This window comes from Diorhabda sublineata, chromosome 6 (assembly GCF_026230105.1).
Source record: "Diorhabda sublineata isolate icDioSubl1.1 chromosome 6, icDioSubl1.1, whole genome shotgun sequence".
NCBI classification, from domain to species: Eukaryota; Metazoa; Arthropoda; class Insecta; order Coleoptera; family Chrysomelidae; genus Diorhabda; species Diorhabda sublineata.
Window position 1 is genome coordinate 23230346 of NC_079479.1, and position 21016 is coordinate 23251361.

At 31.2% G+C, this 21016-nt stretch overlaps 3 protein-coding genes across 4 annotated transcripts; 1 reads left to right on the plus strand and 2 right to left on the minus strand.

Annotated features, from left to right (window-relative positions):
- Positions 1 to 3542: 3542 nt before the first annotated feature.
- LOC130446119 (transcription initiation protein SPT3 homolog) lies at positions 3543 to 4821 on the minus strand. Its single transcript, XM_056782207.1, has one exon. It carries the CDS (start codon positions 4565 to 4567, stop codon positions 3677 to 3679), a length of 891 nt encoding a protein of 296 aa, XP_056638185.1. The 5' UTR covers positions 4568 to 4821; the 3' UTR covers positions 3543 to 3676.
- Positions 4822 to 5483: 662 nt separating this feature from the next.
- Positions 5484 to 9413, plus strand: LOC130446120 (methylosome subunit pICln-like). The gene is made up of 5 exons (XM_056782208.1): positions 5484 to 5706; positions 5765 to 5907; positions 6587 to 6720; positions 7068 to 7197; positions 9235 to 9413. The coding sequence occupies exons 1-5, from the start codon at positions 5588 to 5590 to the stop codon at positions 9336 to 9338; spliced, it is 630 nt and encodes a 209-aa protein (XP_056638186.1). The 5' UTR covers positions 5484 to 5587; the 3' UTR covers positions 9339 to 9413.
- A 2148-nt stretch (positions 9414 to 11561) lies between these two features.
- On the minus strand, positions 11562 to 20927 carry LOC130445074 (ubiquitin carboxyl-terminal hydrolase 5). Of its 2 annotated transcripts, none has more exons than XM_056780569.1 (10): positions 20712 to 20927; positions 20525 to 20647; positions 20146 to 20325; positions 19641 to 20055; positions 17141 to 17432; positions 15857 to 16205; positions 13142 to 13317; positions 12846 to 13084; positions 12455 to 12784; positions 11562 to 11994 (listed from the first exon to the last, which is right to left on the minus strand). In XM_056780569.1, exons 1-10 carry the CDS (start codon positions 20805 to 20807, stop codon positions 11822 to 11824), a joined length of 2373 nt encoding a protein of 790 aa, XP_056636547.1. In that variant the 5' UTR covers positions 20808 to 20927; the 3' UTR covers positions 11562 to 11821. The 2 variants fall into 2 exon arrangements, with proteins under 2 accessions (XP_056636547.1, XP_056636548.1); XM_056780570.1 differs by having other exon boundaries at positions 11619 to 11994; positions 20146 to 20310; positions 20712 to 20914.
- Between the last annotated feature and the right edge of the window lie 89 nt (positions 20928 to 21016).

Genomic DNA, 21016 nt, shown 5'->3' on the forward strand with positions numbered 1-21016 from the left:
ACATAAGACCATTCATAGTTGCCGTTTGATGTCGCTGTTTTCCGACCGGTCTGCCGTGACTTTCAACATAAACGAATTTTATCTTTTCATGTCGGTCGTTTTTAGCAACTTTCGTAACAATAGAAAAGAGCCAATTACATCTGTTTGCATTTGTCACGTGATTTTGACGTATGACGTTAGAGCGTGATGTTGAAGTTATTTTGTTAATTATGGTCTTTTGGCTTTTTTCTCTTTATTTTCCATAATATCGTCCATAAATATCGGATTACAAACAAAGTACAAAAATATCACGTAAATAAAAAGAATATCAAAATTTTTATGTTCGCGATCACAACGTCAAATTCATGAATAGGGTGTAGAATTTGCTACAAACGGCAAACGTCACCAGCTTACGGTACCTAACAGCAAACGAAAAGTCAAGTTTATGAAAATTCCGTTCTGGATTAGGTATCCCAATCAGCTGATAAAAGATCTATCTGACCCAAGATTATAGTTTACGAAAGGCCCTCTAAAGTCTTATAGATACTCCCAAAATTTGAATACCGTAGTCATAACCGTTTGGTTTCCAATTTACCCCTATCCTATCAATAAACTTGATTTTCCGTTTGCGTTGCCGTTGGCGGGTGACGTTTGCCGTTCGTACCAAATTCTACACCCTATTCATGAACTTGACGTTGCTGCCGTTAAAACTTAACTTAAAAAAACTTAAACTTGAAAATTTTGTTCTTATTTTTTCCGTATGTACCAACTGCCTTTTGTTTCCGTGATATTTTTCTGTTTTTGTTTGTAATTATTTATGGACGATATTATGTAAAATAACGAAGAGTTTTTTTATTGGGACAAATATGACAAAGGCCAACGTAAGTGATTGACTTTTTTCTATTGCTACGAACGGCCGTTCGATAAAATTCGTTTATGCTTAAAGTCACCAACGGCAGACCGATCGGCAAACAGCAACTATGAATGGTCTTATGCATTTCAATTTTTTTAATTATGTAACAGCAAACGGCAAACCGAAAGTCAAGTTTATCTCACCAACGGCAGACTGATCAGCAAACGGCATCTATGAATGGTACAGTTTTTTAAAAACTAGACTCTAAAAATCAATATACATAATGCTGGGCCATCTCGTTTATTTTTTACAAATTTGTAGGTCTTTTACCTACCATAAACTTTTATTGCAACTAATTATATTTTATTAATGAGAATACGCCTTCTGGAGAAGAGAATATTTGTTGGTTAAACATAATGGAAAATGTGATATTACGAAACTGTTTATGTTTATCTGGAGTATAATTACATACTTCTGATAAATACATCTAAGTAAATATGTGGAAGTTCGACAGCTATGCCAAACATTCTTGAATCAAAGTTCTTTTTTCCCTTGATACGAGATTATTGGCCAAATAACAAAAACATTTATTCTAACGAAATCAATATACAACTATACTATGAGGACAATGTAGTTCGAAATATAAAATTCAATTGAGAAATAACAATAAAAATTTTAAATTAAAAAAAATATATCAGAATATTGGCAAATTATTTAGAATTTTACTGATCTCTCATACATTTTACAAACATTGAAAGCTCAATAAATATATGTTTTGCATACTAAATTTTCTAGTACTTTCATATCTTTTGTACTTTAAAACCCTGAAGGAGCATATCGTCATTCCCGATTACCTGACTGAGCAAGAGTTGACACAGTACTTGATCAATCTGAATGTTTTCTGATCTTTGATGTAACAGCATCGATTCCTATTCTTTCCGCAGGTTATTTTGTACATTTCCCTACCTCTATCATCCCAATATACACATTTTCACCATCCAGAATAAGTTTTATCCCAGAAATACACGGGATGATAAAGTTTATTGTGATTGGTATTTACCGTATGACAATTTTTGAACTCCACCCGGTATGTTTTATCATTATAATTCTTTTTATTTTAATATGAGAGAGAAAGAGAGGTTCGTTCATATGGGAAAAGGGATTTGTTAGGATTGGCATTGATACAGGAAAGAAAAGAAAGATATGTCCGACAAACAAACGGTTTTTTGCCTAAAGCTGGAGTAGGGTACTACTGCGGCTGTATTATATCCTAAACAATTATTTAGTTGTACCTAAAGTTTTACACAGAAATGTAAGGAAAACCATAACGAAACGTTTTTCTGAAAAAAGTGAAAAAATAAGTTATTTTCTATAAAAAAAATATTTCTAATGTGAGGAAATACATTTCGCTTAAAACGCCTTTTGAGAAATGCATTGAAAAAGTTACGACTTTTTTACTTTATTCTGATCAATGAGTCCCTCTATATTTTTTTTATATAGAGCGAATAAGTGAACCGTCAAAGAAATTCTTGATATAGACGTTTCTTCTCATTGATTTCCTTCAAACCTCAGTAAACTTTCTAAACTGTGGAAAGTCAGTTATAGGCATTTCTAGTTCTATTCTAGTGTTTATACCGAGATTCCATTCCAAATTCATGTTCGTGTGTTCAATATACTTCAATTCCAAAATTGACAGTCCAAACATCCGAGGCGCGCGTTGAGGCTTCTTAATATTGATTTTTTATTATATGGAAACTTCTCCATATCGACTTTCATTTATTTACTGTACTGTTAAAAAAAACACCCTGTATAGTTATTTCGATTTTGTTTAAAAATGATTTTGTATCAAGAAAACTCAAAAATTGATAATTATCAATTGTGAAAACTGCTTGACTCATTACTTGAGCAAATTAATGTATACATGATTGAGGTTATATGAAACATTTAGAAAAATAAGTGTTTAATCTTTATTACGATGTTATGTAGTGCCTTGTGAAAATATTACAAAACATATTCTGGTGCCTCGTCAGAAATACAGACACAATCATTTGAACTTATAAGGTAACTACTGGAAACTCCTTCAAAACTTTAATGTTCAAAGTTCATTTTAATGTAAGTAGCACAGAAAATATTCTCTAATGAAGGTCTAAATTACCTTGTCTTTAGGTTATATTGTGAATTCATTTTTTTTTCAAAAATTTCACTAACTGCTTAGCTTGTCAAAGTTCCCAAATATGTTTTATAGGAGTAAGATGATTGGTGTTTGAAGTCACGTGATACGTATTTGTAATTTATTTTTTCATATTTTTTTTGTTATTAGGGATTCGGGTGTCATATCAAGCTTAGATGAAACAATATAAATTCAAACTATATACATTTTTTGTCACAAATCATTTATTTACTGTACTGTTAAAAAAACACCCTGTATAGTTATTTCGATTTTGTTTAAAAATGATTTTGTATCAAGAAAACTGAAAAACTGATAATCATCAATTGTGAAAACTGGATGACTCATTACCATTAAAAATCTACTGTTAATTAGTCGACTTTAAGAAGTTCTTAGGAGTGTATTAATCTATGTTAAAAGAAAACAAAATTTCTTTAACGATAATTAAAAATGTCCCCTTCGAATGCTGAGTGTAGATTTTTTTAAATTAGTATATTAATAATTAAAATGTTATTAATTGTACAGTAAATAAAACACTTTTTACATAAAACGTACTTTTTATTTCAAATTCCAGCAAAATATCCACTGTGTTGCTAATTTATTATGAGATTACTTTATTTAATATAAACATAATTGTATATCTCACAATTAAAAAAAACAAATTAAAACTTATCACTTCAAATTGCAAACAGATATTGAGTCTCTGGCAACTTTTTTCCAAAGTTTAACTTTCCTGCTTGTGGAGTACACACCCTTCTCATGACTTCTTTTATTTCATTAATACTTATCGGTGGTTGGTTCATGTAAACTTTGGTATAATCAGGATTGGGTTCCTCAAATCTATGTTTTCCATTGAACATTGTAGCCGTGTAATAAGAGCCGGCTAAATGTTTCAGCGGATCAGATCCACATTTTGTATCCATTCTTACTAACAATGCATAATCAGTAATTTCGGCTACTGTTTGATATGCATAATATGCTAAAGTATCAAGTGCGTCAGGTTTAAAGTTTATTTCTTTTTTGGGATCGATCCATAGTCTTAGTTTTTCCAGGCTTCGCTGCGTTGTATCTCTACTATAAAAAGATGCACAACGAGCTTTACAAAATTCTAGATATTTTTTTTCGTCTAGTGCTTGTGATATCCTGTCGGCCCGTAATTGTCTTTCATACTTTACTTCATCAAATTCTGTGAGATTCATAAATTCTTCACATTCATCGATTTTTTCGATAAAATCCAATAAAGCACTTCGCGGTTTCTTTTCTTGATCTAGGTCTATTACGTTCAAATGTACTTTTTGTAGAATGTGTTTGTTTTGTTTGTTCATTAAATACTTCACGAATCGCCTCATTTTCTGCTTATTATGTCGCATTAAGAAAACCAACTCTTCGCCTTTTAAATTCTTTCCGTCTGAATACTTAAGGGCTTCTTGTACTATCGTTCGGAGTTGTTTCAAAACTATACTTTCCACCAAACGTACCGTTTCAGGATTTGGTTTATGGCTATCACCAAATCCAAACATCATCAAAGAAATTTCGTTGCAGTATGTAATATCAGATGATGATTCCATTTTAGGGTAGACAATAAATATATGTTAAACTAGAATCTAAACGAAATATCTAAAATGTCTAGAATTTAGGTTAGAGGCTGATACACCCTAAGATTATATACTCGGATACACCTTTCAAAATTATTTTCTTTATTGGTAGTGTATATTCATACGAGAGACGGTCTATTAAATTATACTTATTTTTTAATTTTTGTGTAGGGCAAGGATTCTTTCACAAGCAATAATAGGACATGTTTACTTTCATTAACCCCGCACAATCTAATTTTGTGACGTCATAATTTACAGCAAATCTTTCATCTTGGCAACATTGACAATTTTTGTGTCGGTTTCAAGTATTTTTAAAACTTGAGAGGCTACTCACATTTTTTCACTCACCTTATAAAGTGAGTTTACATGAGAGAAATCTCATTATTCATTGTTATCTGGCTTGCTTACATTTTATTATAAAGTGGTAATATTTCATTTGCATATACATAATTGATTGTTGCGGGCACTTTTTATTATTAAAATTGATATGTATGACCAAAAAAACGAAAATGAAACACCGATATAGTAGAGTAGTTTCATGTACATAACGCAATATTTGTCGGTTGTGACGGCATTCCAAAATAACCTATGATTTGTGGAAGAGTGTAGGATGGTGGAAGTAACAAACAGTGTGCTTCAGGATTAATATCACAACTCTTCTAGAAATACCTATTTAGTTCGATTTTTAAAGCCGAGAATAATGAATATCATAAAGTATGTTAAATATATCTAATGACTTATTGAATAAAGATAAAGAACACTAAAACTTACTATTCTATTCTTTCATATATCAATAAGCCACAAATTTTATACAATTTTGAAAAATTATCGAACGTTTTTTATTTATACGACAAACGTATGATTAGTTACAACATTTAAGAGTAACTCCGCTGCATCTAGTGTCAATTGTCAAAGTTGATAATCCGTTCTTATAGTTTGAGATTTTTATATCGAATATTAACATTAGCCGGTATCATTTTAAAAGCCAAAGAAATGGTTATAATTAATTCTTTTAGATACCCCGAATCCGATATTAAATGTGAACATAAGGATGTTAGAGTATTCCTAGATAAAAAAGATTTGGGTTTGGGTACGTTAATCGTTAGTGAAAGGTATAAAGAAATAAATTGTACAAAATACCAAATTTTTACAAATTGTATTTTACTACAGGACATTTTGTTGGCATCAAAGAGAAGATATTGGGTTTTCGATTAGTTATTCAAGTATATCTCTGCACGCTATATCTAAAGACGCCAATGTACATCCAAATGCTTGTGTATATGTAATGATTGACGGGCATTTTACTATGCCGGGTAAGTATTCTTCCCTGTTCTGTTATAAGGAAGGTAAAGTACGGGTTAAATAGTATATATGTATGTATATGAAATAAGAATTCAATAAAATACTATACCAAATATAACTGAAGGAAGTTGGGATTTGTTTTTTCTGTAAATGTTTGACCATATTTTGGGTCATAAAAAATGGAAAACTAACATTTTCAACTCTTTTTTGGCATGTAAAGAATCCAAAAACCAGAAATTTGTCTCAGAACACTAGTTAGACTTTTTTTCAAAGGATATAATTTTTTTTGGATATATTTTAAAAAATACCTCTAGTGGTAGACCAAAAATTCTAAAAATAATTTACATGTGTAATGTAATGTGTTATTATTTTTTTCTTTCCTTAAGCTGTAATATAATCCGTTGCTGAAATATGGCCGATGGCCGTTTTTCGTTGCCCACCCAGTACATTGGACATTTTACTTTCGAATGTGCACTTTCAAAAAAAATATTTTTAAGTACAGTTTTTCCAGACAAATAGGAGAATTTGATTTTTGGACAAAAAATGTTGATATTTTTGTTATCAAACTTGAAATCTCTTGTTTTTCTCACATGTACCAAATAAATAAACAAAATGAAAATATTAAATTTTCCATGTTTCATAACCAAAAATAGGGTAGACTTCACTTCTAAACCATTTATTAAATGTTAGGTGATGTACCACCGGAGCCAGAGACCAATGATGATAGCGATGTAGAATCAGAACCTGATATTTCAGAAATAATAGTAGTACCAGAAAATGAGGAGTTGATACAAGAAATATACAATGCAATTACACTTTGTCAAGTAAGTACATCCCTGATTGTTGTATTCCGAATTATTTAATTATAAATTTAGACAAAAATTATAGTAGTTTCCACAAGGTATCAAAGATTTTATTTCTTTAATTTTTTACTTCTTAGACTTTTTCATATATTTTTCTTGATAAATCTTCTTGATCTTAGATCTCTTTTGATAGAAAATTAGTTGATAAAAATAAACATTTGTAAATACAGTCTTTATTAAAAATTTTTATACAGACCCCAAAGTAGGTCAAAATGTCAACTTCTTACCTGATAGTTTGAACTGATTGTCTATCAAAAGATTTCTAAAAGCATCACAAAAAAGATTCTTGAATGTATATTATTAATTAGGAATTAAATCCTGATCCAATGGATGAAGTAGATGAAAGTGATGATAATGATGACAATTTATATGAAGATGCTGAAGACGATATGGAAGACGAAGAAAATGAAATAAGAGAAAGAGGTGGAGGAGATGCAGGTATGTTATGAATTTTTACATAGAATAAATAAAATATTGATTTCTAACAATTTTTTCTAATACAGTAATAAAAAGAAATTATTAATAATTGTTTTAAATCAAAAGAGAATCAGATCGATAGAAACTAATATATTTTTCACCTAAGAAAAATCAAACTACAGTGCAAACTCGATATAACAAATCGGAAGGGAACAAGTAAATATTCGTTATATCAAGTAATTCGTTGAACTGAGGTTTGTTATGTTGAGGTTAGGTTTGTCCAAAATTCGTTATAAAGAGGTAAAAAATAGTTTTATTGTTTTACTAACAAAAGCGTTCAAAACCTGTTGCGACATGAATCTCATACTATGAGATAAGAGTCGTTATAGAATCGTTATATTGAGGTACGTTATATTAAGGTTGCACTGTATTCATTATTAATTGTTTATATATAAAATATAGGTACTGAACACACTGCTTACTATATTAGTGAACAATTGTGAACCCCGGACTGTTTACCAGTCACATGTCTGTCTAGGGGCTCTACAGCTTAGGGGAGGTCACTTGAGCAAGAATTATAATACAAAAATAAAAATGAACGAAATGTTTATTGCAACTGCCTCTTAACAAAATTTACTTAATCAGCAATTATCACATTAATAATCTTTGAGAGATAGAAAAGTACAAGATTTCGAGCCCTATTGCACTGAGGTGCGGGTAATTAAGGTTGCCTTGTGGGCAATGAGCATAATATATAAATCGCAAGCATAACCCTTTGCATACCCCCATCCAATACTCTGCATGAGCCTACAAATCAAATATTTCCTGAGTCGTCAGCGTTATCTAGTTCTCTGGCATTTTAATCGCTAAGGAAACTTAGTGGGACCGGGAGGATCGTTAACGCGTTTCTATTAGTTGAACTTTTGGAGATGTGTGGATGACTACAGTTTACCCATTACTACAACTTCTAGCATTAAAAAGCTTGAAGGTAAGTTCCATAGACATTGTCTAAACACTCACACAAGATGTGTTTGGCGGTTTCCTTTGATTTCTTGCACAAACAACAAGAACTGTAGGGAAGTTCTTTAGATGGTAGCTCACCGGATGGTGTCCAGTGAGCATACGAGGAACTCTTCTTTGCTTCAGGGATTTACTTCAAGTTTCTGATTTCTTTTTGTTTTCCTACTTTTTATCATCATTAATTAATGGCTCTTTAGAAAATCTATAAAAGGCCGTGGTTATATTCAAAGACCTTTCTGCACGTGGTCAGATTGTTCATTAGAGTAACCAATGCTTACTACTACTAACATCAACATAATTGTTTGGGTTGTGGGCGATCAAGGACCGTTGCACACAGGTCCCATAGGTTACTTGAGGCTGATTCCTTTTGAGAAGTTGATCAAGCATCTTTGTTTGAACCTTTTAACGTCACTATGGAAACTGATTGTCTTATCCTTCTTTGCCAAGTGATTAGCTTGTTAATTAGAGTAACCACTGTTTACTATCACCAACATTCTTAGTTGGGTTGTGAGAGGTCAGGGAGGACCGTTGCACACAGAGGTCTTTGAATAGGTCCCATTTGATGCTACCAAATGCGGATTTTTTTTTTGAGAAATGGATCAGGCTCTTTGGTTTGAACCTCTTAACATCACTAGAGACATTATAAGGTTACCCAAGTGTTTGGACATTCACTGATGAAGTGATGTGCAATTTATTTCTCCTCCATGGACCAGTGGCATTCCGGATCGTCCTTGATATAGAGATGGCGTCTTAGATGACTGTAAGTAGACTACTAAGAGATGTAATAGGAACATTTTGTGCTACATCAAGAGTGAGTTCTGGGTCCATCGGTGGAATTATCGATCTCAATTTAGTGACCGAGTCAGATTCTCCATGTTGCCTGAGTGACCGGGCACTCAAACGATTTGGACCTTGTAGCACAACCAATACAATTACCGAAGGTAAATACCTTCAATTTCTGAGAGTAATGGAATTATAGGAGATCAGTGTGTTCGGTATGAATATCACCAGTAGTTTTAAAACTTCTTTGTATTTTAGACATCGATGATCTTGCAAGAAGGATACAAGCAAACAGTGTTGATCTTCGGGTTAATTATAGAAATGGTCACAATGATGATGATGATTTCCAAGATGCCGATTAATTGGTTATAGATTTATATTATTTTGTACTTTTCTAATATATTTAAAATAAATATGCATTAAATTTTCTTTTTAGATTTGACTAGTTTATTGCAATTTCTATTTTTCGATACTCATAATGGATAAAGGAATAAAACAATTTCAAATTCACTACTGTTTATCATGAAGAATATAGTTAAGAACATAAAAAGAAAAAGTGAACACTCGAGTACAATTGGTCAGGGAACCTGCGAAAACGACTTTTCTGTTATTTGCTGAGGATACAGGCTTGAACATTTGGTCCTCAGAATTTAAAAAAAAATGTAGCCAACTAATAAAATCAAAATCATGATAATAAAATCGACTAATATAATAAATTATAAAGACAGTATTTTAGAAAGTGTAACGACAAACGAATATCTTGAAAATATACTAACAGAAGATGGAAAAATAGATATGGAGATAGGAAGGACGAATAAATAAACAAAAATTTATTGTAAATTCAATAAAACAATACTAGGACAGAGAAATATGGACGTGGGAATGGAAATATACAAAAGTACATATACAACACAAAACTGGACAATGGATAAGAAAGATGAAATTAAATTTAAAAAACGTAAGAAGTATAGCAGAACAAGATAAAGAGCAGAGACATTAAAATATCTAAATAGAAAGAAATTAATAGACAAAATGAAGAAATTGGGAGTCACGAAAACATAAGACAATCTGAATTGGTAAGGACATATCTAAGAATGAAAATAGATTACTGAGAAAAATAATCAAGGCTGAAAGCACCATTAAAACGAAGGAGAAGACAAAGAAAGAAATAAGACTCAAAAAACAGCTAAACAAGAAGGCAGGAAACACCATTAAAAATGGAAGGGAAGACAAAGAAAGAAATAAGATTATATCAAAGAAATGGGAGTACACAAGGCATATTTAAAAATGAAAACAGATTAACAAGAAGGTAGGAAACACCATTAAAAATGAAAACAGCAACAAATAAATAGAACAAAAAAGGAAGTGGAAAAGGCATTAGATAAAACTGAATGGCTATAGACATATCTTAGAATGAAAGAAGATTAACAAGAAGGTAGGAAACACCGTTAAAAACGGAAGGAAAGACCAAGAAAATATAAATACACCAAAAAAGGAAGGGCATGAGAGCCTATGTGCTCAAGAGTCCCCTGACCGCCCACAATGTAGCTATTACTAGAAAAGGAGCACTAGTAAACAATACTTAAGAAAATTGAAATGGTAAAGACATATCTTAGAATGAAAACGGATAAATGAGAAAAAATAATAAAGACTAAAAAAGCCAATATAAACGAGGAGGAAGTCAAAGAAAGTTATGAAAAAGACCAAAATCTGCATTGAAATTGACATATAAGAATAAAAACTGATTAATAAGAAAAATAAAAAATGCAGGAAACACCATCCAAAATAAAGTGAAAGACAACAACAAAAAAATAGAGCAAAAAAGGGAACTAGAACCGAAAAAAGCATTAGAAAAATTAGAATTGGCACGGTCTTATCGAAAATAAAAACAAATTGACGAAAAAATTAAAACACCGATAAAAAATGAATATACCAAATAGAACTGGGACTGAAAGAGACATTAGAAAATCTGAACTAAGAGGAAGATGGCAAAATAGAGAAAAAAGTGGAAGAATGGATACAAGAGGGACTAGAATTCTGATTAGACACCAAGAAAGTGAAACTGAAGTACCATTAAACACTATTTGCGTGCTCCCACAGATAATAAAATGAAACTTCTCCTTATTCTAACTTTTCAAGTCTACAAGTTGCAATTTTCCAAATTTTCGTGACTTTTCTTTAATGGATTTCGAACTATAGCAAGATAGAAGTTATGGTGTACCATAATGTACCAAGGAGTATCAAAAATGGAGTTTAGATTCTTTCACTTCCTCATATTCCCACAATTTGATAAATATGTCCATATAGGAACGATTGTAGCCCCATATTAATAACATTTAGAATTTAGTAACTACTATAAGTATAGATTCGTTTGTTCTCTTCTTTTTGAGGACTTGAACTCTTCTATAATCTGAATTTTATTATAAAAGTTTTTAAATAATCTTCCAAATGCAAGAGAAAATCTTGTAGAATTGCAGACCTTTCTGTTTGATTGTTGCAGATCACTTAATATAGTGGTTGTAACTATACTGGGAAAAGCTGACATAAACATCAGGTACATTGGGCCCTGAAACATATCAGTGGTGTGGATATCCATAATTTATTATTCTAAATTGTATAGGACAAATTTCAATAAAAAACCTTCTCCAAGTTGCCGAGAAAAACTATCCCAGCTTAATGTTTATTGAAAATTCCGAAAAAAATAATTTCTTTTCTATTTTCATAAAAATAAACTGAATAATCAGATTGATAATATCTGCAAGAAGTATAATTTTATTTTCAACAAGTACAAACGGATTTTATTAGTAATGTAATTAATAGTCTAAAAAACAACGCGCTTTTTATGTTACATTCTTTCATATAAATACATATAACCTAAGTCCTTTGGAGGATTTTCAGACAAAGCTACTTTATTGTCGTTGAATATGACCCATTGACCGTTCTTCAATAAATGCACCACGTAATGGCCTACCATTGTTGACGGACCCATGTGGGAGATGAAACCAATCAATTTGTATCCTAAAAAAAAGGTTAAGACGACTTTACACATAGAAACGAGTCTAATTAGTCATGGGATTTGAAGTAAAATCCCATTTTATTTGCAGCCTTTCAATATAAATGGTCCTTTGAAACTAATGAGCAATTGTGTTAAGATTTTTAAATGATTATGACACTTTATGAATAAATTTTGCTCTCCACTGGTTTAGATTGTTCAGTTTTAGACAGATTCTCAATAAATTTACCATAGACCCATAAGGGTTCACCCAGACCACTTTGAAAATCACTACGTTATATTTCAAATAGTTATAATGATTATAAAAATGCAGTGAAAAAAAAAACGATAAAATCCGCTTTTGGTATAACTGAAACTCATAGACAAATGAAAATATTTAACTTGGAAGGATCTCCCCCCAAAACTCCCATATACAAAAGTTCATTTCCATTAATAAACATATTAACCCCTCACAAAATAACCTACTTCCTACACCATCTCGAAATTTAGGTGGTTCCGGTGATTTTACATCATCCAGTTCATCCTGATGTGAAAATATCCAATCCATTGCTCTTTCGACATTATTATCAGTAGCTTTTAAAGCTTTAGTAGCTTGATTTGGAGTGAAACCCATACAAGTTATGGTAGCCAACGCATCAGGATTGGCTACAAATTTATTGCTTTCTAAACCGGGTGGTACGAAGGGATCAGTAAAATCGGCATCTGCTATGTGTTCCATTATCCACGCCGTAGCTGCTTCTAAACCCGAATTTCCACTATGGAATATTGCTCTTTTGCAAGCTTCAGGAGGAAATCCTAAAATAGAAGAAATCAGAATTATTATTATTAATAAGCATTAATTGAATTCTATTCATACCCATATCCACTAATTGACTAATCACACCTTCGTCCATGGGTGGAACTGGTGGATTTACATCTAGTTCAGGTAAGAGTTCTTCAGTAGGTTGGGGCCCATCTCCGCGAAGTGAGGTAATATCTAAGATATCCGGCATCTCAACTGACACATCTAATTTCATCGGTACCCAATCTTCCCTCAACATAAATTTTTTCAAATGTATTATCAGATAATCCGAAAACGAAGATAATCTTGTTGTTCTATAAATAGATTTCCATTTAAAATTTCATCAAAACCTCTTTAAGTATAATACTAACTTTCTAGCTGTAACGTTTTCTTTCACCGCTGTACTATAGAAATTATTTATAACTTCCGGTTCACTAAAAGATTCGAGACACGAGAAAAATTTGATCCTTGGACGAACGACCGTAGCGGCATCCATTTTTTTGCCTTGTAATTCCATTTCGGCTTTTTTCGCTTCGTAAGCAGCAACCTACCAATAAAACTGCCTTAATTATCATTTAATTAACAATATTATTAATCAAAAAGTATAGATCAAAAGAAAATATTACAAAAGGTACTAAATACCCAGTTTGAATTAGAATGACGAAAAAAAAACTAGACTAAAATGGCAGTAGACAAGAAATCCTACAGAAAAGATTGTAATTAAACGAGAAAATAAGATTTAGAAAGAGACTCAATAAAAAATAAACATCAATTCCATACAATATGGAATATCAGAGAGAATAAATTATTCGGTTAACAATAAACATGATAACGGTCAAATTAAGATGGTTTTCCTGTACATGAAAAATATTTGTACCAAAAAATTGAAAAGGAGGGAAAATGTAGAAACATGCATTGCTCTTGTCCAAAGAAATACTATTTACTAAGCATCCTAATTTAAGTCCATGTGACTCTTTCCAACATTTAAAAACGTCTTAAAATAACTCTGAAGAACTAGTCGAAAGCCTTAACAGTAAAAGACTACTAAACCTGACCAACAGGACTACTTTGAAGAGAATAACATCAATTCCACAGATTACTGAACATCAAAGGAAATGGGATACGGACAATAATTAAAATGCTGAACTTTAATATGAAATTTCTGCTTCAAGAAACTTGAAATGTTTCCCCAAAGTCCATGAGACTTTTTGCAAAATTTAAATGTCTTAAAAGAGCTCTGGGGAACTAGTTACAAGTCATACCAATTGAAGACTTCCAGGATTGCCCAAGAGGACTACTTTGAAAGAGATAAAATTATTTAAAAAAAAAGCGAAGAGAAAAGCTAGACAAATATTATAATAGACAAGAGATCCTTCAGCTATAATAAAATGCAGATTTAATGACATTTCTGCTTCAAGAAATTTTAAATGTTTCCCTAAATCCCTGCTATTTTGCTCAACAGTAAGTGATAATGTATGTGTTTAAAATCAGCTGATAAATCTTTTTACTAATTCAAATCAACATTTGTAACACACCCATTGGTACTTAAATGGTCAATCAAATCTTTTTTTTATTCATTATCGTGGCTCGATAGTAAGTTTTGTCATATAATCACTCACAAAATGTTCCATTCGAGACTATACAGGTAGAGAAATTTCATTTTCTCTACCACCTTCTAAGAGGCACCACAATTTATTTTTTTCAATTCCATGGGTGGTAATAGTTCCTTATATGTTCTGCTAGATACTACTAGTTGCTTCTAGATTATCACTGAGACTTGTAACAACGCAGTCTTAAGAATATGAGTTTTTTCATCTTATCTCCAAAGTAAGTAAGTTTAGAGTTGGTGTTTTTATGAAATAACTGCTTGTATTACTCAGTCAATGTGAATTTTTAATTTTTTTGAGAAATATATTCTTGATAAAACTTCAAGTAAGGTTAGAGTGATTGAAATATCTTGATTTGAGTATGCAAGAAGTTGATTTCCCTCCAAAACAATAAGCTAACCTCAATTTCATTTCTCCAAAACAACAAACTAACCTTAATTGCACTGGTATGAGTTTCAGTTGGAGTTTGACCAAGGTTACCCAAAACAACCGAAATTGCCCTGAAAAGTCTGGATTTTCCAATAAAGTGTTAACATATTTTACTAAAAAAAGATAAATATGACATACTAATTTAAAACCCTTCACAATTTGAAGATGCCAAGTCAATGAAGACAAGTTGAGGAAGGTATGGGACAGTGTGAAGAAGCTAATGGAAAATAAAAGTGAAGAAATGCTTAGGGAGGTATAGGTCAGTTTAAATAAGGTCACAAGACATTCTTAGAAGGTCGAGATGAAATTTGAGAGCTTTTATGATACCCGACCACTATTTGAGGATAAAAGTAATTAACAGTTTTACATTTGAACACTGTCATTGTACATTAAATTTTGATGATTTAGAAATGCAAATGATTTGTCCTGAAATGGTACTGAAAAATTTCACAACTGAACAGAAGGGCAATTGAGGAAAGAAAAAAGGCCAATGTTTATCAAATAAGATCACAAATCTTGGGAAGGTCAAGATGTTGAAGACCATCAACTTTGAATACCAAAGAAAACGTTGGACGTTTGAGAGTTCTTGTGATACCAGACTTAACAATAAACATGATTAACAGTGAAATTTGAACACTTTCACCGTTCACTGTACAATAAATATTGACAGATAACATGAGACATGCGAAAGATTTGTATTTAAATAATGCTGAATAGAAGGGAAATTAAAGAAACATATAAGTTGATCTTGTTGAGATAAGTGCCAATGACCTAGAATCCTGATATCAGACCAAGTGAGTTTTCCCAAACTTGAAAAATGTCTTGAAAAGACACAATTTTGAAAAATCAAAACTACTCACACACCTTCTACTTTAACCGAAAAGGAATTTCTAAAGGGAGGGTTACGTAAACTGTCTTAATTTTATTAGATAACAAAAAAATAATAAAATTGACAAATCGAAGCTCCATTTGTAGACACTTTTATCCAATACAAATTGAAAAACAACTAATTTTAAACTTATTACATGCTCTACAAATATGTCTATTTACCTCATCCTTATTAATTGCTGCATCCAAGGATATACTAAGAGAAAGAACACATTCGGATCTAGTTAAGTATTTAACTTTTTTACTGGAACCACACTGAAACCTCTCCTCCACTTGAAATTTGAAACAATCAGCAGGATTAGTCGAATTTTTCGTATTCCTTTCTAACATCGAATAAATATGAAGAAGAAACTCTTGGGCATCTTGTTGTTTTTTAGTTGAAAATTCAGGATGACCTTTACCTACGAGATTCTTAAACATCTGAGGACATATACCAGGACAATCGGCATCTTCGCCCAAGGGTGGTGCTACAGAATATTTCCCAGATAAAAGACCATGACCCAATTTTGCCCTAAAAAGATAATTCTGATTCAGCAAAATCTTCTATAAAACTGATGAATTATTGAAAAAAAACTTATAAGTAATTTTTTCTATTCAAAAAAGTTCTAATAAGATGATTTGTTGAAATTTTCTTTTTTTGTTGATTATAGAAGATAATCCTTAAAAGGATTTTTACTAACAGTTTTACTAAATATCTCCAAAGTTTTTACAGAAAAAAGTCTATAACAAACGAATCTAATGAAAAGCTCTCTGTATACCTATTATTTGTGCTGTTATGACTCAATATAGTGTTACGAAGTCCGCGATATATACCCTGGAGCCGGTCCGGTCCGGGTGTCGTGGAATTCTAAAATTCGGCGAAGGCGCAGCACCTATGATATAGCTAGAATTCCTTTGATGTTTGTTTTTGTATAAGTTTTTATCAAAGCAGAAATAATTTATGGAAGGTCTTGTTATTTATTTGTTGTGTTTATATTCTAGAACTTTTTGTTTAGAGGAATGAGTCTAGTTTATGATAAATAGTCGTAGTGAACGAAATGAAATTGAAAAGTAACCTAAAAATTTAAATAAATTTTATAAGTTAATTAATTGTAGTGTAAAGTGTTTAAATAAATTAAGTGTATAAAAGGCAGTGTGAAAAACAATAGGTTAAGTTAGTCAATTTGACTCCTGTCCAGATATTTTGGATCATAACACCCAAAGTCATTGGTTTATATAAAGAATTTATATAACTTTTTTTGTAGAACTTTTTATAAGCTACATTTTTTATTTGAGGCTTTTTTTCTAAAATCGATGTTTTAGAAGACATTTAATAAAATTGTTATGACTTTAAAGGGGGCTGGGAGATAAACGAAGTTTTGTTGGTAAAAATTCTTTTAGCGATTATCTTCTCTAATCAAGAAAAAGTTTTATCATCAATTTTATAAAATATTCAATTCAACTTACATTTGGACGTTGAAATCTTCTGGAGCATCTATGGCAGGTTTGTCATAAAATGGAGCTGCTGCATCATAGTATTTCTGTATAAAATCCGGTATCACAAAAAGCATCTGCATAACACTGTTCAAGTAACATGAATTCCCCATGTTAATCATTCCAGTGTAACCAGATCCATAAATCGGTTTTAAAATACCACCACTTTCTTGTAATGCAGCCCATTCGTTTGTTTTTTTATTCAATTCCAATTCTAGTTCCAACATAGATTTTTCGGTTTTTTCCATATTAGCAATGTTAATACCTGAAACAGTTTATATAAATTCTAAATTGAATAATTTACTACTAAAGTACTATAGCACCGGTCAAACTAAATTTTTTCCGCATGGGTTTTATTTAATATGTTTTGATTATTTTACATCATGTAACTTTTACTCAATAACTCAATAAATGTTTGATAAGAGGCCAAAAAATCAAGAGAAGGTACAATTAATTACCAAGTACCTTATATCAGGGACAACGAGGGAAGACTTTTAATAGATCCACATTAAAAATATGGGTATGGGTAAAAATATGGGCTCAATACTTTGAAGTAGTATTGAATAAACAAGAGAAATATCCAGAATAGGAAGAACCTATAGGAGAGGAAAAAGAAAATGAGGATCTTGTGCAGGAGAGAATAAAAAATAGACTGAACGAGTACCAAGAATAGTGGGGGAGTACTAAGGAGGTTTAAGGAAAGGAAGAGGCTATAAGCTATAAACACTGGTTTCTCCAGTATCACATTAGGGAAGGGAGCCACAATAGATCCTTTGGGTCACAGTGTATATGATACCCCTACATACAAACAAATACCCCTGTCATATTTGCTTTTTGGATAGTAGAAATGATACCGATCAATAGTTCCAAAAACTTTGGCCTGTATGCACTTACACATGGAGACTATTTATTATTATCTGTAGACCCACTGGATCATTTCACATTAATTCATCCAAAAAATCATATTTTTTTCATCAAGATCTTTAGATTTTTATGAAACTTGATACATTTGGAGATGAATAACACCACCAATTTTGAATTTTTATTTCACATACTTTTTGAGTCGACACTTTAAAGTTTTGTCTTTTCTCAATTTTTGATCCTTTGATATTGCCAAGTGAAACTTGTATTAGATTAAAAAAAATTCTCATTCATTTAATTAACATCCAATCTTGGTGAAATTTTTAAGGTACGTTCTTATAAGTATAAGGAAGTGTGAGGAAAAACGCAAACGTGGCCTAGCATAAAATTAAATATCTCAAAAAGAGAATGAGATAATCAAGAATTTTCCCCCTAAATTATCTGCATGAAATGGGTTTTCATTTAATAAAATAAAATTTTACTGTATTTTCCTTCTTTCTATTTATTAAGGCCATTTTCAGTTACAATATATTAATTATGAGCAATATAAAAGTTCTCCTGGTTTCAATGTTTGGGTACAGTTTGTTAAAGAAGAATAAATTACATTTTAATGTTTGGAAATTAAAGTTCATTATTCAGTATATTTGAACAAAGCTTTTCAATTAATCTTATGGACTCTGTTGAGAATTTATATGCTCTTCCTGTCGAAGTGTGTGGAGACTCGAAGTTGTGAAAATTTCATGTATCTGGAAGATTATCCAGATTTTCAAAGCGTGTTTTAAGTTGTTAGAGAATGTTATCTGCTGATGAAGTGAAAATTGTATGATATAGGAAAGAGGTATCAGTTTTTCTTTTTTTATTGTCAATCCATTGACAAATTTATCAATAGTTGAAGTTTGTGTTATCATCTGTGTTCTGTCTGTAGTTACCCACTGTTTGAATTTGATTATGTCTTCATCTTCATGTAAAAGCACTTTATTTCTTCTAATAAATAAAGTGCTTTTAATTAGATTGTTTAGAACAGCTCCTTATTCACAAAATATTTTTCCAAATATTAAAATATTGTTTAATTTAAATTAACAATCTGTAGCCATTGAGACAACATCGTTTTACTCTCAATTAATATATTGTAACTTGCAATGGCCTTAATAAATAGAAGGGAGAAAATACACAAAAATTACATTTCATTAAATTAAAGTCCATTTCATGCAGATAGTTTAGGGGAAAAAATTTTTTGATTATCTTATTGCCTTCTTGAGATATTTAATTTTATGCTGAGCTATGTTTGCATTTTTAAAATTTTAAAAACTCCAAGTTTTACTCGGCAATATCCAAAGCTCGGAAATGGAGAAATAAAACTTCAATGTGACATAACTGAAAAAGTATGTGAGATAAAAATTAAAAATTTGGTGATATTATTCATCTCCGAATAAAGAACAAATATACCAAGTTTCATAAAAATCTGAGGTGTATGGTGAAATGGTCTGGTTGAATTGATATGGAATGAGCCCACTATTAGTGTAAAAAGAACTGCAGAAATGTATATCCTGAACAAAACCAGACTACATAATGTTGACTCAAGCTCAAAATTCTTTAAAAAAAATATACGAACCCCAATGTGCTAGGTGTTCAATTAAATTAGGATCTTCTACCATATCGTCTTCGCTATAACTGAACACATCTGCTTTACCATCCTTTGTAATTGTCCCTAATTTCACAGCTAAAGGATAATTTGTAACAGTATAATGTTCAATAGCATGATTATTTCCTCCTGAACCATCATAGAATTTTCTACCACACAAGATTGAACCGTCAGAGAGATTCAGCCACAAATTATCAGTTTTGTCACATCTTTCACATTTCCAACCAGTGGGAGGTATCTTTTTCCCATTATCCAATTGTTTCAGATTAAATGCATGTTTGGAGACTTCACGTACTTCTCCATCCCATGTCCCACTGAGAGCTTCAAGTTCTGCTAGTTTGCTGGCTGAAGGTAGATCAATAATGGCTTCAACTGACTGTTTAATCTATTAAAATTGAAAGAATATCTAGTAGAGATTAAGTGATTTTATTTAAAAACTAAATTCTGAAAGTTTAAAAACATTAGTAATACTTACTATCTCTGGTAATTGTTCATTTGGCCATTCAAATGTAGCAAAACTCGGCAGTACAATCACAGAATAAAATTCTTTATACTCAAATTTCTTGCTGGATCCTGGATCAAAACCACCTTCTACTCCAATTGCTAATCTGGTTATTTTTTTCTCGGGCCCATCTCCCTGCTGTGGTGATGAAACCTTTTGAATATTCAAACTTTAAGAGATTATAGCAATTCAACAATACACATTTTATATAATAACTGCTGAATAGATTAAAACTTAAATTAAACATTTGCTTTATAATGAACCACAATTTTAGATAAGTACAATATAGAACTGAAATTACTGAAATTAAATAGATTTTATTTAAGCTACGAATGTAATGAATCACTCTTACCTCGTGTTTTTCTCTTCTTATATGCAAAAATACCGCATCGTGACTTTTAGCATATCTTTCGACATGATCTCTGCCGAGTCCGACGAATGTACTCAAACTTACGTATAAACCCGTATCAGTTTCCTAAAATGTTTTAATGTTTTAGAATATAATTTTAATCACTTTAAAAAAATTTTCATCAACTTACTGGATTGTCAAATGAAAATACGCATTCATCCTTATATACTTTACTGCCCGTTGTTGGAATTTTAATATTCTTCAAATGTGGAGTAAATATATCCATATTTTATATGAAAAAAATATATGAATTTATTTTTTTAGCCAATATTTATTTATAAAAACAGTTAAACATTGACAATGAAAAATGACAGACAATTTAGAATTTGAAGTAAAATTCAGATTTGTGTCAAGTGTCAAGTCAATTTCACAAATATTAAATATTGGAAAATTATTCATTACTTGGAAAATTAAAAAAATGAGTTTAACAAATCT

Excerpts from the sequence above, each read along its gene's own strand:
- LOC130446119 (XM_056782207.1), bottom strand. The coding sequence starts at position 4,567 with ATGGAATCATCATCTGATATTACATACTGCAACGAAATTTCTTTGATG.
- LOC130446120 (XM_056782208.1), top strand. The coding sequence starts at position 5,588 with ATGGTTATAATTAATTCTTTTAGATACCCCGAATCCGATATTAAATGT. Across the intron at positions 5,707-5,764 it reads ACGTTAATCGTTAGTGAAAG|GACATTTTGTTGGCATCAAA; the intron begins GTATAAAGAAAT and ends ATTTTACTACAG. Across the intron at positions 6,721-7,067 it reads ATGCAATTACACTTTGTCAA|GAATTAAATCCTGATCCAAT; the intron begins GTAAGTACATCC and ends ATTATTAATTAG.
- LOC130445074 (XM_056780569.1), bottom strand. The coding sequence starts at position 20,807 with ATGGATATATTTACTCCACATTTGAAGAATATTAAAATTCCAACAACG. Across the intron at positions 20,326-20,524 it reads TAAGAAGAGAAAAACACGAG|GTTTCATCACCACAGCAGGG; the intron begins GTAAGAGTGATT and ends AATATTCAAAAG. Across the intron at positions 20,056-20,145 it reads ATGAACAATTACCAGAGATA|ATTAAACAGTCAGTTGAAGC; the intron begins GTAAGTATTACT and ends CAATTTTAATAG.